Here is a 16938-nt window from a genome sequence, read left to right as displayed (position 1 = left end):
GGCGGTTGTTAAGTGTGAAAAATGATGATAAGTCCCTTTTTTTTCAGTGCCATTGTAACTTCGAGCTTTCACTAAGTGAAGAACTGTTGTAAGTCAAGAACTTGCATTTTAGGAGGAAAAGAATGGCGAAGAATTGGTTGTTTCGTCGTCCACCTTGTGAGTCTGTTTTTGTGGGTTGCGGTTCATTATTTTCCTCTAAAAACTCTGTGCTGGCCGCTAAAGAGGGAAAGCACTCTGTACATGCTCAGAAACCCCGGGGCAGATTTCAAACAACGAGGCGGAACGTCGTGCCAGAACATGGCTTTGCTTTCTGGGGTCCCTTACCTCGGATGACATGGCCAAGATGGCCTCTTGGTGTGTGTTGTTGAAGGGACACAACAGCTGAGTGTGATTTGTTGCCCGGGCCAGGTGTGAAGGTGTAAAATTCTTGGCAACAAGTTTTGAGGACAGTTATGTGCATAGTATCCAATACCAGTGAGTTATATTTAAAGTCGTGCAAGCAATTACACCAAGGTACAATTTAGATCTCGGCGTGTGAGTAATGTGTGTATGTGGTGCATTGTGTCCTCTGAAGTGCTAAACTGCTCTTTTCCTCAATCGTGGAGGTTGTGTTTCTTTCCCCTTGCCCCTCTCCGGCTTTTGAGGATTCATTCATGTCCTTGAGGACTAGAATGTTGGCCTGTTCCTATCTTGAAAAGCTGATGGATGGGCTAGTTCAGGGAGCAGGAAACCAACGCATGAGTGGCTTATAGAAAAGAAAGAGTGGAGAGGAGGGGATCGGGGCCCATAAAAGGTTTTTTTTTGGGGGGGGAAGTGGGGGAGGTTCGCCCCTTTTGTCCTTTTTTACTGGTTCAAACTGTCCTTCGTGGGGGCTGCGCTCAAACCTCCTGCAGGATCGGTTTTCTGAATTTCTGAATTAAATCTGTGAGGGCAGAGAAGGAGATTCTGGAGGACCCGCCTTTCTATTTCCCTTTCCTTTCTTCCCCCTTCTTTCTCCTTCCCCCACCTCTTGCTTTCATTTTTCTCTTTCTCCTTCTTCCCCTTCCTCCCTTCTCCCTCCCTCCCTCCTCCATTCCTCTTTCCTTTCCTTTCCTTCCTTTCATCCTTCTCCCATGTCTTTCTCTTTCCCTCCTTCCTTCTTTCTCCCATTTCTTTCTCCTTCCTTCCTTCTTTCTTTCTTCCATGTCTTTTTCTTCCCTTCCTTCCTTATTTCTTCCCTTCCTTCCTTCCTTCCTTCCATCCTTCTCCCATCTTTTTCTTCCCTTCCTTCCTTCTTTCTCCCATTTATTTCTCCTTCCTTCCTCTTTTATTTTCTTTTTTCTCCCTCCCTCCCTTTCCTTCCTCCCTCTTTCTTTCTTTCTCTCTTTTTTCCTTCCTTCCTTCCTTCCTTGTCTTGTCCCTTCTTTCTTCCTTCCTTCCTTCTCCCATGTCTTTCTCTTCCCTTCCTTCCTTCTTTCTCCTATTTCTTTCTCCTTCCTTCCTTCTTTCCTTCTTCCATGTCTTTTTCTTTCTTTCCTTCCTTATTTCTCCCCTTCCTTCCTTCCTTCCCCCGTCTTTTTCTTTCCTTCCTTCCTTCCTCTTTTATTTCCTTTTTTCTCCCACCCTTTCCTTCCTCCCTCTTTCTTTCTCTCTTTTTTCCTTCCTTGTCTTGTCCTTCCTTCCTTCCTTCCTTTCTCTTTCTTTCTTTCTTTTTTTCCTTTCTTCCTCCCTCCCTCCCTTCCATTTTAGAAGATCCAGTGTGTTCCCCATCAGAAACCTCGTTTCAGAGGACTACCAAAAAGGGAGCCAGTTGGGGAGGGGGCTGCTTCCCTCCCGCTCCCCTCCAGATCGACTGGATCCCTTGCAGGTTTTCTACAGGGAGGGAAAATTCCCCTTGAAGGGGATGCAGCGGGGAAGAGAAATTCTGCTTAGCAAACGCCCAGGATGTCCTCAGTGCCTAACCTCCGTTCTCTCCCTTTTTTCTGTCTTGTCTTCCACTTCGTGGCATCGTCTCTGGCGGAAAAGGCTGCTTCCGTCGCCCGAGCCTCTTTGCCTGGCATGGATTAATATTCCCCACGGAGGGATTAATATTTCTAGCGGTAGGATTATTATTTTAGACAAGCCCGGAAAAAAAAAACGCTTCCTGCTTGCCAGGTGGAATGCCAGAAGGTTCATCCTTTTCAAAAAACAAAGGGGGGAAAATTATTGGGGTTTGGTTAAAAAAGCAGAAGGTTAGGCACCTCTGGGCAGATGTGACATTCTGACAAATCCCCATACAGAATCCTTATGTGGGCCAAAGTTAAATGCAACTTCCATCCTCCTTCCCCCCTTCTCTTTCTTTCTTTCTTTCTTTCTTTCTTTTTCTTTCTTTCCCTCCTTTCCTTTCCCTTCCCTTTCCCTTCCTTCCTTTTCTTTCTTCTTCTTCCTTCCTTTCCCCCTTTCTCTAAATCCTCCCACCATCCCTCACTTCCCTTCCCTTCCCCCTTTCTCTAAACCTGCCCTCCCTCCCTCCCTTCCATCCATTCGTCCTTCTTCCCTTCCCTTCCCCTTTTCTCCACCCTCCCTCCTTCCCTCCTTCCCTTCACCCTTTCTCTAAACCCTCCCTCCCTCCTTTCCATCTATCTTCCTCACTTCCCTTCCCTTTTTCTCCTCCCTCCCTCCCTTCTTCCCTTCCCCCTTTCTCTAAACCCTCCCTCCCTCCCTTCCATCCATCCATCCTTCCTCTGTTCCCTTGCCTTCCCCTTTTCTCCTCCCTCCCTCCCTCCCTTCTTCCCTTCCCTTCCCTTCTCCCTTTCTCCTCCCTCCCTCCCTTCTTCCCTGCCCTTCCCCCTTTCTCTAAACCCTCCCTTCCTCCTTCCTCCTTTCCCTTCCCTTCCCCTTTTCTGCTCCCTCCCTCCCTTCTTCCTTTCCCCCTTTCTCCTCCCTGCCCTTCCCCCTTTCTCTAAACCCTCCCTTCCTCCTTCCTCCTTTCCCTTCCCTTCCCCTTTTCTGCTCCCTCCCTCCCTTCTTCCTTTCCCCCTTTCTCCTCCCTCCCTCCCTTCTTCCCTTCCCTCTTTCTCCTCCCTCCCTCCTTCCCTCCTTCCCTTCACCCTTTCTCTAAACCCTCCCTCCATCTATCCTTCCTCACTTCCCTTCCCTTTTTCTCTTCCCTCCCTCCCTTCTTCCCTTCCCCCTTTCTCTAAACCCTCCCTCCCTCCCTTCCATCCATCCATCCTTCCTCTCTTTCCTTCCCTTCCCCTTTTCTCCTCCCTCCCTCCCTTCTTCCCTTCCCTTCCCCCTTTCTCTAAACCCTCCCTTCCATCCATCCTTTCTCCTTTCCCTTCCCTTCCCCTTTTCTCCTCCCTCCCTCCCTTCTTCCCTTCCCCCTTTCTCCTCCCTCCCTCCTTCCCTCCTTCCCTTCCCCTTTTCTCTAAACCCTCCCTCCATCTATCCTTCCTTGCTTCCCTTCCCTTTTTCTCCTCCCTCCCTCCCTTCTTCCCTTCCCCCATTTTCTAAACCCTCCCTCCCTCCCTCCCTTCCATCCATCCATCCTTCCTCCTTTCCCTTCTCTTGCCCTTTTCTCCTCCCTCCCTCCCTCCCTTCCTTTTCTGCAAACGGAAAGCGCAGTTTGTGGACCCCGAATAAAAAAAAATATGATGCAGAAAACTGGACTCATAACTAGGAGACGGGAAATTCTAGTCCTGCCTTAAATGTGAATGCCAGCTGGGTGACTTTGGGCCAGTCTCTCTCTCTCTCTCTCTCTCTCTCTCTCAGCCCAGCCCACCTCACAAGGTTGTTGTTGTAGGGAAAATAGGAGGAGGAAGGAGTTTTAGGCATGTTCCCCTTGAGTTATTTATAAAAACAATAAAGGCACGACAGAAACAAAATAGCGGGAAGATATAATAAATTGGGGCAATATAGACGGAGTGAAAGCTTTTAATTCCTTTGATTTAAATAGCATTTTCTTTTCTTTCTTTCTTTTTTTCTCTCCCCCTGTGCTTTGATTAACCTTGCTTACCCCAAAAGGGGACAGGATGATGGGTGAATATGTGTGGCTCAGAACGATGGGTGGCCACCCCAAATTTAAGGAAAGGTGTAGGGTTTTTTTTTTTATAAATCTTTCTCCTTTTCATGCTTTCCGGAGGCGTGCGATGGTCCTGCTAGTTGGGGACAATGGGAATTGTAGTCCTACATACCCAGAGTATTGGTTGCACTGCTCAGTTTGCTTCACCTGTGTGAGCAAGGACACACTTCGCTGCTCTGGAGCTGAATTGCCATTGTGAAAACAGGTCAGCTTAATCATTGAAGGGTAACTGGAGCCGCAGTAACCCGGCTTGGTGGCTGGCAAGCAATTGATACCCCTTGGGATTAGGCAAGGAGCCAGTCCTCATTGATTTCACCTGAAGGGTGAAGTGCAGACACCAGCTGACCTGTCGGGATGGCTGGAAGTTGGTTTCTTACCTCTTCTGAGGCTTCGCCGTGCCGTTTCTTTTAACCCTTGGAAAAATATTTATTTATTTATTGGTTCGATTTATATGCCGCCCTTCTCCGGAGACTCAGGGCAGCTTACAATGCGTTAAGCAATAGCCTTCATCCTTTTGTATATTTATACAAAGTCAGCTTATTGCCCCCACAACTGGGTCCTCATTTTACCTACCTTTGAAAGGATGGAAGGCTGAGTCAACCTTGAGCCTGGTGAGATTCGAACTTGCAGTAATTGCGGGCAGCTGGTGCTATTTAACAGCACTTTAGTCTGCTGCGCCACCAAGGCTCCATTTTTAATATGTTTTTAATCCTAACCTCCCCCGCTGCAACCCTGCGAGGTAGGCCTGCTCATTGACGGCTATTCTTGGTTTTGCCTCCTTCTAGGAATAGAATAGAATAGAATAGAATAGAATAGAATAGAATAGAATAGAATAGAATAGAATAGAATTCAGAATAGAATAGAATAGAATAGAATAGAATAGAATAGAATAGAATAGAATAGAATAGAATAGAATAGAATAGAATAGAATTTTTATTGGCCAAGTGTGATTGGACACACAAGGAATTTGTCTTTGGTGCCTATGCTCCAAGTGAATAGGCAGAATAATAATAAGAGTAGAATAACAGAGTTGGAAGGGATCTGATCTTATAGGTCATCTAGTCCAACCCCCCACCCAAGCAGGAGACCCTACACCATTTCTGACAAATGGGCAGTCCAATCTCTTCTTGAAAACCTCCAGGGATGAAGCTCCTACAACTTCTGAAGGCAACTTCTGTTCCATGGGTTGATGGTTCTCACTCTCAGGAAATTTCTCCTTATTTCCAGGTTGAATCTCTCCTTGGTCAGTTTCCATCCATTCTTCCTTGTGTGGCCTTCGGGGGCTTTGGAAAATAGCTTGACCCTCTTCCTCCTCTCTGTGGCAGCCCCTCAAATATTGGAAGATGCTCTCCTGTCTCCCCTGGTCCTTCTCTTCCCTAGACTAGACATAACTCAGTTCCTGCAACCGTTCATCGTATGTTTGAGCCTTCAGTCCCCTAATCATCTTGGTTACAGATTAACAAAGTTGGAAGGGACCTTGTAGGTCATCTAGTCCAACCCCCTGCTCAAGCAGACCTTATACCACTTGTGACAGATGGCAGTCCAGTCTCTTCTTGAAAGCTTCCAGGGATGAAGCTCCCACAACTTTGGAAGGCAACTTCTGTTCCATTGATTGATTGTTCTCACTGTCAGAAAATTCTTCTTTATTTCTAGGTTGAATCTCTCCTTGATCACTTTCCATCCATTATTCCTTGTCTGCCTTCAAGTGCTTTGGAAAATAGCTTTCCCCCTTCCTCCTCTCTGGGGCAGCCCCTCAAATATTGGAAGATGCTCTCCTGTCTCCCCTGGTCCTTCTCTTCCCTAGACCAGCCATGTCTTCTGTCCATCCATGGTTCACTCAGATGTCTGTCTGTCTGTCTGTCTGTCTGTCTTTCTTTTTTTTTCTTTCTTTTCTTTTCTTTTCTTTCTTTCTTTTTCTTTCTTTTCTTTCTTCTGCTTTGGAAAATAGCTTGACCCCCTTCCTCCTCTCTGGGGAGCCCCTCAAATATTGGAAGATGCTCTCCTGTCTCCCCTGGTCCTTCTCTTCACTAGACCAGCCAGGCCCAGTTCCTGCAACCGTTCATCCTCTGTTTTAGCCTCCAGTCCCCTCATCATCCTGCTTGCTCTTCTCTGCACTCTTTCTTAGAGTCTCAGCATCTCCCTTTTAATTAATTCAGTAAAACGGGGAAATTTCTTCATTAAGAAATATATTTTTGATCCTAGGAATGGGGGAAGATGCACAGATGCTGATTTATGTGCCTTTTTGGCTAAGGAGGGGAAGAATTAATTTGCTGTCAATGGATTTGTTTTAATTCCCCCCTCCCTTCCCGGCTCTTATTTCTCACCTCTTGTATCTTTTACACAGAGCCTGTTTGTATCGGCATAGTAGTCTCATTTCCAAACAGGTGAGTTGACGTGCCAAGGCCACATTGCCTTCAAAACAATCCCCCAGTGTGTCTCTCTGGATCCCACCTCACCGTTTTTGCGTCAAAATACCTGTACAGGTAGTCCTCGACTTACGACACTTCATTTAGTGACCGTTCAAAGGGACAACGGCACTGGGGGGGAAAAAGCGACTTTAGGATAGTTTTTCACACTTACGACCGTCTCACGAGCATCCCCGCAGTCATGTGGTCAGAATTCGGATGCTTTGCCTCTGACTCGTATTTATGATGGCTGCAGCAGTGGTGAAATTCAATTTTTTTTTTACTATCGGTTCTGTGGTGTGGCTTGGTGGGCGTGGCAGGGGAAGGATACTGCAAAATCTACATTCCCATGCTACTCCAGGGGAAGGATACTGCAAAATCTACATTCCCATGCCACTCCAGGGGAAGGATACTGCAAAATCTACATTCCCATGCCACTCCAGGGGAAGGATACTGCAAAAGCTACATTCCCACCCCACTCCAGGGGAAGGATACTGCAAAATCTACATTCCCATGCCACTCCAGGGGAAGGATACTGCAAAAGCTACATTCCCACCCCACTCCAGGGGAAGGATACTGCAAAAGCTACATTCCCATCCCACTCCAGGGGAAGGATACTGCAAAAGCTACATTCCCATCCCACTCCAGGGGAAGGATACTGCAAAATCTACATTCCCACCCCACTCTGGGGGAAGGATACTGCAAAATCTACATTCCCACCCCACTCCAGGGGAAGGATACTGCAAAATCCCCATTCCCACCCCACTCTGGGGGAAGGATACTGCAAAAGCTACATTCCCACCCCACTCCAGGGGAAGGATACTGCAGAATGTAAGTTTTCAGAAGTAGTTTGCCATTGCCTCTTTTCTAAGGCCAAGAGAAAGTCACTGGACCAAGGTCATCCAACTGGCTTCGTGGCAGGACTAGAATTCACTCCTGGTCTTCAGCAGTGTGCGGCAGCAGCCAAAAAAGCCAATGCAATCCTAAATTGCATTAATAGAGGGATACAATCAAGATCAAGAGAGGTACTAACACCGCTCTACAAAGCCTTAGTAAGGCCACATCTAGAGTACTGCATCCAGTTTTGGTCACCACTATAAAAAAAGATTTGGAGACTCTAGAAAGAGTGCAGAGAAGAGCAACCAAGAGGATTAGGGGACTGGAGGCTAAAACATACGATGAACAGTTGCAGGAACTGGGCCTGGCTGGTCTAGTGAAGAGAAGGACCAGGGGAGGCAGGATAGCCGTGTCCCAATATTTGAGGGGCTGCCCCAGAGAGGAGGAAGGGGGTCAAGCTGTTTTCCAAAACACCCGAAGGCCACACAAGGAAGAACGGATGGAAACGGATCAAGGAGAGATTCAACCTGGAAATAAGGAGGAATTTTCTGACAGTGAGAACAATCAACTCATGGAAGAGAAGTTGCCTTCGGATGTTGTGGGAGTTTCATCCCTGGAAGCTTTCAAGAAGAGACTGGACTGCCATCTATCAGATTGTTAATCCAAATGTAATTTTTAAAGTTCTCCTTTTTATTGTTACTACCCACATAATCATTTAATTTTCCATAATCTATCTCCTTGTCTTTGTCTTCTTTATTGTCAATCTCTTTTTCTTGCTTCTCATTAGTTATTTCTATGTCAGCTTGAAGGTATCCTAAGTCAATTTTTTGGTCATCAAGTTTCAATTTTCCATGCAACATTGTGGTCATTTCCCTTATTTCCATTTTCAATGATAACTACCTCGTTTTCATCATTTCCTTAAGTTCCTGCACCATTTTGTTCTTTCTAGGTTGATAGTATTCCAATTGAAGTTACGTTGTAATCCTCTTTTTTTTTTGTTCCTCAAAGCCAAAACACTTGTGAACAAACAAAGCCTCCTTAAAAATTCTCACATGCTGTTATCCCTTTCAAAGTCCAAATTTTTTTTTTCCAAAACCAAGATTCAGTGTTGTAATAATTTTTTTTCTCCTGAAGATGGCTCTCTACAATCCACTATTACAATCAACAAGCTTGAAAAGTATCCATTTTGTTTGCAGTCCGCTTTCAACTGTTTTTACTTATTTAATTTTTCTTCTTCTTTTTCACCTTTATATGCACCAAATCAATTTAAAATTCAGCCCAGATTTGCATAGTCCAAATTCCACGTTACATTCCAATTTAGTTTCAATTTTTAAGTCATTAACCGGTCCTTTCTATTACAGGTTTTTCTTCATTCTTTAATCTTCTTCCCTTTAAAGTTCCCAAATTAAAGAAGGATCTTTTCAGGTTCTTAATTCTTCTAATTTTTTTTTTTAAAGTTCTCCAAATACTTAAATCCAAAAAAACAATTTTCTGATTCGGTTTTCTCACTTTATAACTTCTGCCTTCTTCTTCCATCCTTTCCCACACCTATTAGCCGCTGTTATAGCGCCAGAACATTTACAATTATTTTGAAAATCCTCTTTTTTTTTCCCTTTCTGCCTATGAGTTAGATGTCACTCATCCGGCATCAATATTCCACTTAATTCTCCGCTCCTGCACAATGCTTAGTCCGGTTGCCCTAGTTTACTGGCGGTCGTAATGGCCACCGCCCCCCCGTTGCAGAGTCAGGGAGAATTTCCTCTGACCTCCGAGGAACTTGCCTGTTCCTCTTGGTCTTTCGAGGTGCCTCTCCTTCTTCCCTGTCCCTACAGGACAGATCCGGTCCAAAGACCCCTCTGCAGCAGTTTGTCAGCCCGGGATTTCGCGGGGCTCATCAGAGCGCACTAATCCCTGACTGTCTCGCTGCAACGCTTCCGATCAAATCCCATTTCAACTTGTGTTTATTGATCCAACAGCAGTGGTGAAATCTAAAATTTGTTACTATCGGTTCTGTGGGCATGGCCAATTTTATTTTTATTTTTTTTTTACTTTTAAAACCATTTTTTCTATAACCTCTTCGGCGAAGAGGTTGTAAAAAAATGCTTTCAAAAGGCTCTGACAATCTAAGCTGAGTTGCCTGATTGGCAGAGACTTTTTTTCTTTTAAATGCATCTGACGATCCAAGCTGATCGTTGCCTGATCGTCAGAGGCATTTAAAAGAAAAAAGGGGTTTTTTTTTCTTTTAAAAGCCTTTGATGATCCCAGCTGAGCCGCGCGATCATCCGAGGCTTTTTTTTTCCTTTTAAAAGCATTTTTTCGGCCAAATAGGTTGTAGAAAAAATGCTTTTAAGCGTAAAAAAAAAAGCCTCTGATGATTGTGCGGCTCAGCTGGGCATGGTGGGGGGGCAGGGATTTTTGCTACCAGTTCTCCGAACCACCCGCCTCCATCGCTACCGGATCAAGTGATCCGGTCTGATCCGGGAGCATTTCACTCCCTGTCCAACAGGTTTTGCAGAATGCATCTCCGTGTTAAACCAAGATATCGTGTAACTTCCTTGAGTTTCCTTGGTTGATCCTTTTGGTGGTGTTCATTTCTGTACTGTATGTGAATCTATCGGGCATTTGAGCCCTCTGCTGAGAAAGCTTTGTCCCTTAAAAAACATACGGTGAGTTGAAAAGTTTCATTTTTCTTTTCTTTTTGGAAATTTAAACAGCCCCCTCCCCCCCCCCACCCCCGTCTAGATCCGTGATCCTGGACATCTACCAGTTGAAAAGATATTTTTTTAAAAATCAAGTTGAAAGCAACAGAGATAACACGAAGCAACCTAGCAGCCAAGAATTATTATTATTGTTATTTATTAAGTGAGTTAGAGACCGAATGGATTGCAGTGCTCAGGAGCATCTTGAAAGAGCTGTCTTTTATCTTTCAAAATTCCAGATGTGTGTGTCCCTTACAGTGGTTTTCGGCAAGATTTGCTTCCCCCAATCAAAATGCCTTCTGCCTGTTGAATTACATAACGCTAAACCTGTAAGGGACGCGGTGGCTCAGTGGCTAAGACGCTGAGCTTGCCGATCGAAAGGTCGGCAGTTCGGCGGTTCGAATCCTTAGCGCCGCGAAACGGGATGAGCTCCCATTCCTTGTCCCAGCTTCTGCCAACCTAGCAGTTGGAAAGCACGTAAAAAAAATGCAAGTAGAAAAATAGGGACCACCTTTGGTGGGAAGATAACGGCGTTTTCCGTGCGCCTTTGACGTTGAGTCGTGCCGGCCACAGGACCACAGAGACTTCTTCGGACAGTGCTGGCTCTTCGGCTTTGAAACGGAGATAAGCACCGCCCCCTAGAGTCGGGAACGACTAGCACATACATGCGAGGGGAACCTTTACCTTTTTAAACCCGGGAGGGGGGGGCAGGGGGTGTAAAACAAGTTTCATTTTTCTGTTTTGCTGTAAGATTGTAAGAAAAAGACAGATCTCGGACACTTGATCTCCTTTTGTGGTTGGAAGGAAGTGATTCCCCCCCAACCCCCCCAGGATGTTTCTGATTTCATCTGTGTTTGCGGGGAAAGACTGAGAAAGTTGACCCAGAAGTTGGATTTTCCCTTCTGCAGAATAATAAGGGAGTCGATTTAAAGCTGAGAATGGCAGGCTTTTGATTTGTAAGGCTCCTGATTTGCCAGGAGAATAAGGGGGGGAAAAAATCACAGTTTTGTGGTTTCATTCTTTGACTTAAGAGAGAATCAAATACGTTCTCAAGGGGAGAAGCAACCTAGAACCAAGGAGAAACTTCCTGACTGTGAGAACAATCAACCAGTGGAACTGCTTGCCACCAGAAGTTGTGGGAGCTCCATCAATGGAGGTTTTGAAGAAGAGACTACACAGCCATTGGTCTGAAATTGTATAGGGTCTCCTGTCTGAGCAGGGGGCTGGACTAGAAGATCTCCAAGGTCCCATCCAGCTCTATTCTGATTGATTGATCTAATTGATTGATCGATTGACAGTGAGAACAATTAATCAGTGGAACGATTTGCTTCCAGAAGTTGTAAATGCTCCAACTGGAGGTTTTTAAGATGAGATTAGACAACCATTTGTCTGATAATGGTACAAGGTTTTTAAGATGAGATTAGACAACCATTTGTCTGATAATTGTACAGGGTCTCCTGCTTGAGAAGGGGGCTGGACTAGAAGACCTCCAAGGTCCCTTCCAGAACCCCAAATTCCCCACCCCTAAACCATCCAAACATCCACACAACCGACCAAGTAATGCTGTCCAACAGCTCACTTTAGTTCATTGTTGAGTGTGATTATAGCTCTGGGATTAAAAGCTATTCAGAAGACATGTGGTTCTGAGTTTGAATTGTTCTGTATCTTCTGCCAGTCCAAAAAGATTGTGAGCAGGATGGGAAGAGTCTCTGAGAATGTTATGCAACTTCCTCAAAGAGCGAGATTCGAAGATGTCGTCCAGGGCTGGTAGCTGGCGTCCGATGATATTCTGGGCAGTTTTAATGATTCTCTGTAGAGCTTTTTTGTCCGCTACAGAGCTGCTCCCGTACCATGCAAGAATGCCATATGTCAGGACACCCTCAATGGTGCTGCGATAATAGGACAGAAGTAGATGCTGAGATAGATTTATATAGGAAGTACAGCCTCTTCTGTGCCTTGTGTATGTATATAAAAATAAAAAACTTGTGTATTTTTTTTAATAAAAAAGTGTTTTTGCTTTTTGCCTTCGGGTTCTCCCTTGACATGTCACAGGCCTTGGTCTGGCTGCTGCGGAACCTGAGACTATTCGATGGTGGTTGCCTGCCGTAGACGTCCATGAGGGCAGGACTCGCACTCGCCGCACGCTCGGATCGAGGCCCCCGGCATGGCCTGTCCTTGGCTGATCTTTCCCAACGGCCTCAAGATGATGTCTCGGAAGAAAATCCTCCTTCTCTTCCTGCTGGCCTTCAGCACTGGCACTCTGCTCCTGCGCCAGAGTGCCCACTTCAGCTGGTAAGCGCCTGAGGAGGGAAGTGGGGGGGAGGTCTCCAACGAAGCTGGGAAGCAGAGAAGGGTTGCTGGATTGATTCCAGAGCGGCTCCGCGGGGCCAGATCTAAGCACCTAGCGGGCCGGATGTGACCCACTGGCCTTGAGTTTGACATCCCTGTTCTAGGTCATCTAGTCCAATCCCCACGCCCTGCCCAAGCAGAAGATCCTACACCAGGGATCGGCAACCTGAAACACTCAAAGAGCCACGAAGGTCCTAAACGGACGCCCCCCGTTCAATTCTGGAGCCGACCGGAAGTCCAGTTTCCGCATCATAGTGTCTCCTCCTAGTGCAGCATCCTTTTACCTCTGCTGACCAGAAGTCCGGTTTCCCCACCGTAGAGTCTCCTCCTAGTGTAGCATAACGCTAAACCTGTAAGGTGGCTCAGTGGCTAAGACGCTGAGCTTGCCAATTGAAAGGTCGGCAGTTCGAATCCTTAGCGCCGCGTAACGGGATGAGCTCCCATTCCTTGTCCCAGCTTCTGCCAACCTAGCAGTTCGAAAGCACATAAAAAATGCAAGTAGAAAAATAGGGACCCCCTTTGATGGGAAGGGAACAGCGTTCTGTGCGCCTTTGGCGTTGAGTCATGCCGGCCACATGATCACAGAGATGTTTTTGGACAGTGCTGGCTCTTCGGCTTTGAAACGGAGATGAGCACCGCCCCCTAGAGTCAGGAACGACTAGCACATATGTGCGAGGGGAACCTTTACCTATCTTGTGGTTCATGGGCAGAATTATGGTATCAGAGAAAAGAGGCAGGAGGTGGCAGTGAGTATCCCTGGATGTCTTGTTTCTACTCCTGGTAGGTTCCCAAAGTCTCCACCCTTCAGTTGCGCGCCCTGGGTCTCGCCGCACCCGAAGCACACTGCCGTGGCCTTCCTGAAGACCCACAAAACAGCCAGCACCACGGTGCAGAACCTGCTCTTCCGTTTCGCGGAGCGGCACAATGTGACGGTGGCCCTGCCCCACCACGCCTGCGACCACCAGTTCTGCTACCCCCACAACTTCTCGGCCCGCTTCGTGCACCCGTACACCATCCCGCCCCGCCTCATCGCCAGCCACCTGCGCTTTAACCGCGACGAGCTGCGCCACCTCATGCCCAACGACACCGTCTACATCACCATCCTTCGCGAGCCGGTGGCCATGTTCGAATCCCTCTTCAGTTACTACAATCAGTACTGCCCGGCGTTTCGACGGGTACCCAACGGGTCCATGGAAATCTTCCTCAACAACCCGTCCCAGTACTACCGGTCCCATGAGAAGTACGCCATGTACGCGCACAACACCTTGGTGTACGACCTGGGAGGAGACCCCGAGCACAGCCCCGAGGACTCCACGTACCTCCCCAAATTTATCCGTCAAATAGAAGGCATTTTCTCCCTGGTGATGTTGGCGGAGTATTTCGACGAATCGTTGGTCCTTCTCCGCCATCTTCTGGCCTGGGACCTGGAGGACATTCTCTACGTCAAGCTGAACATGCGCAGCCTGGAGTCCAAGCTCAACATCAGCTCGGCCCACGTGGCGACGCAGATCCGCGCCTGGAACGCCCTCGACGCTGCTCTCTACGACCACTTCAATGCCACCTTCTGGAAGAAGCTGAGCAAGATGGACCAAGGTTGCCTCCAGAAAGAGGTCCGGGCCCTACACCAGGCCTGCGAGCGCCTGGCACGCCACTGCTTTCGCGGACAGCCCCAGCTGCGCCCGGCCATGCAGATCAAGAACAAAGACCTCCGGCCGTGGCAGCCCAGCGCCAAGGTGGATATCGTAGGCTACGACTTGCCGGGTTCGGGACCCCACTCGGACGAACAGTGTCTCAAACTTGTCATGCCTGAGGTGCAGTATTCCCGCTACTTGCTACGGAAGCAGAGCCTCAAAAACCGGCGTCGGGTCATCCCCCATCGGCCCCTCTCGCCCCAAGGACTTCTACCCCCACCTCGGCACCCGGCTATCAAAGCTTCCTGAGCAGGACGATGGGGGAGCTTAAAGAGGCCGCTTGTGCAGGGTGGACGGCTGGTGAGGTTCTCTTGTCAATGAGCTGCGATTCTTTCTTTTCTTCTTTTTTCGGCCCCTGGGTCTCTAGGACTTTTCGACCCAGTTTTATCCACTTAAGAACTCAGGACCGAAGCATCTAGGGTGAGCGGGACTCTCCTTTTCGATGCCCCAAAGGAGCTGGACATCAATCGTGGCCTGTTTTTCAGCAGTCGGGATTTGAAAATGATGAATGGGTTCTGCGAATTGCCTTGCTTCCTTTCTTCCTTCCTGCTTGCCTTCCTCTTTTTTCTCCTTCCTTCCTTCCTTTCTTCCTTCCACCCCTCCTTTTTCTGTTGTCCTTTTTCTCTTTCTTTCTTTCCTTCCTCCCTCCCTCCTCTCCCCTTCCTTCTCTTCTCTTCCCTTTTTCATTATCATTTGTTTCCCTTCTCTTCCCTCCCTCTTCCTTCCCTTCTTTTCCTCCCTCTTCCTTCCCTTCCCTTCCCTACCCTTCCTCTTCCTTTCCTTTCCTTTCCTTTCTTTCCTTTCCTTTCCTTTCCCCTTCCCTGCCCTTCCTCTTCCTTTCCTTTCCTTTCCTTTCCTTTCCTTTCCTTTCCTTTCCTGCCCTGCCCTGCCCTGCCCTGCCCTGCCCTGCCCTGCCCTGCCCTGCTCTGCCCTTTCCTGCCCTTTTCCCTTCCCTTTCCTCCTTCCCTTCCCTTCCCCCTTTCCCTTCCTTTCCTCCCCTTTATCTCTTCTTCCTTCCCTTCCTTTCATCTCTTCTGCCTTCCCTTCCTTTCATCTCTTCTGCCTTCCCTTCCCTTCCCTTCCCTTCCCCCTTTTCCCTTCCCTTTTCCCTTCCCTTCCCTTCCTTTTTCTTTTCTTTTTCTTCCCTTCCCTTCCCTTTTCCCTTCCCTTTCTCTTTCCCTTTCCTTTTCCTTTCCGTTTCTTTTTCTTTTCCTTTCTTCCCTTCCCTTCCTTTTCCTTTTCCCCTCCCTTTCCCTTCCCTCTTGTTTATTTCCATATAACCAGAACAAATTAGGGCCTTTTTCCTGCCTGGGAATGTTTGAGGCTGGTCTTCACAACCTCCTCCTCTTCTGTAGCCTTCCCACATTTCTTTCAGTGCCGTTTTTATCTTTCCTTCCTCTCCTAACAAACGTCTGATATATTTTTCCCTCTGATGGATGAATGAGAAACATTGCTCTCGATGTTCCGCTTCCCCACTTTTCAAAGAAATTCGCTTCTGATTTTTAGGTAACCGTAATTAAACAGGTCACGCTCCCATTCGGCCTCGACACGTGGCAGGCGCTGCTCTATTTATTTTATTTATAGATTTATTGCTAACATTTCGTCCCACTTTCCTCCCGAAGACCTGAGATAGCTGCAGTAGACACACACCTTCCGTGTCATCCTCACAACGACCCTGCGAGGTAGGCTGGGACCGGAACCAAAGTTGCGCCAGGATTTGAATATGCATTTTCCCCCCCCAAATCACAGCTCAGTGCTCCCAATCCTTTAAGTAGCACTAAATGGCTTTCCCTAGTGAAAGGTTTACAGCTGTTTTTTTTGGGGGGGGGGGAAACTCAAAAATCTCACAACTTTTTCAAATGAGAAATGAAGGTCGTACAAATGGAGGTTGGAATGTGTGCCGTGCCTGTTTTTTTTTTTCAAACACTTTTTTTTAAAAAGGTGGAAGAAGATTTTAAGGAGGATGTCCCAAAAAGCACAATATTCCTCTATATTCCAATATAATTCTGCTTGTCATTTATCGAAGAAGAATCAATGGGCTGTTAATGGGCTGTTGGAAAGAATCTTTATGCCTTGCCTCTTTAACGAATTATAGGTAGTCCCCGACTTACAACGGGTTCGTTTAGTGGCCGTTCAAAGTTACGACGCCAGTGGGGGGGGAAAAAGGGGCTTGCGACTGTTTTTCACAGTTAACGACGTGATCCCCTTTTTACGACCTTCCGACAGGCAAAGTCAATGGGGGAGGTGTGGGGGGGAGAGCCGGATTCACTTAACAACCGGGTTACTTACTTATCCACTGCAGTGATTCACTTAACAGCTGAGGCAAGGAAGGTCATAAAAAGGAAAAGAAGTGACTTACAACCAGTCCTCGCGCTTACGACCGCTGCAATATCCCCACATGTGGTGAAAATTCAGGTGCTTGGCAACCAGCTGGCAAACATATTCAATGGGAGAGGGGGAAGCAAGATTCGCTTAATGACCGCATGGTTCATTTAATGGTGGCGATTCGCTTAACAACTGTAGCGAAAGGGTCATAAAATATGGATGCGGCTCTCTTAACCGCCTTGCTTAACGATGAAAAGTCTGGTTCCCAAATGTGGCCTTAAGTCGAGGACTTCCTGTACGTGAACTATACTTTCGACCCATAGCTTCTGCTTGGGCTCCTCTGCTGAATTTCCCACCCTCTGTCCTTCTGTTTGAGTAGACCTGTCCCCAGGGGTCGGCTTCAAAAATTTTAGCAAGGGGTTTCTCTGCCTGGTTGCTGGGTGGGTGTGGCTATGGTGGGCGTGGCCTAGTTGGCCTCCTGCACCATGGCAGAGGAAGGGGCGTTTTTGCCCTCCCCAGGCTCCAGAGGCTTTTCTTGAGCCTCCGGGATGGCGAAAAAGGCCTCCCCAAGCTCTGGAGGGCGAAAACTC

The 16938-nt window shown here is 47.4% G+C and overlaps 1 protein-coding gene across 1 annotated transcript; it reads left to right on the top strand.

Moving 5' to 3' along the window:
- Positions 1-12147: 12147 nt before the first annotated feature.
- GAL3ST3 (galactose-3-O-sulfotransferase 3) lies at positions 12148-14272 on the top strand. Its single transcript, XM_070951303.1, has 2 exons — positions 12148-12275; positions 13117-14272. Exons 1-2 carry the CDS (start codon positions 12148-12150, stop codon positions 14270-14272), a joined length of 1284 nt encoding a protein of 427 aa, XP_070807404.1.
- The last annotated feature ends 2666 nt before the right edge of the window (positions 14273-16938 follow it).

Source organism: Pituophis catenifer, unplaced genomic scaffold (genome assembly GCF_029215685.1).
Source record: "Pituophis catenifer annectens isolate HBS135680 unplaced genomic scaffold, rPitCat1.0.hap2 SCAF_10, whole genome shotgun sequence".
Taxonomy (NCBI): domain Eukaryota; kingdom Metazoa; phylum Chordata; class Lepidosauria; order Squamata; family Colubridae; genus Pituophis; species Pituophis catenifer.
This window is presented reverse-complemented; position numbering and strand designations above follow the sequence as displayed.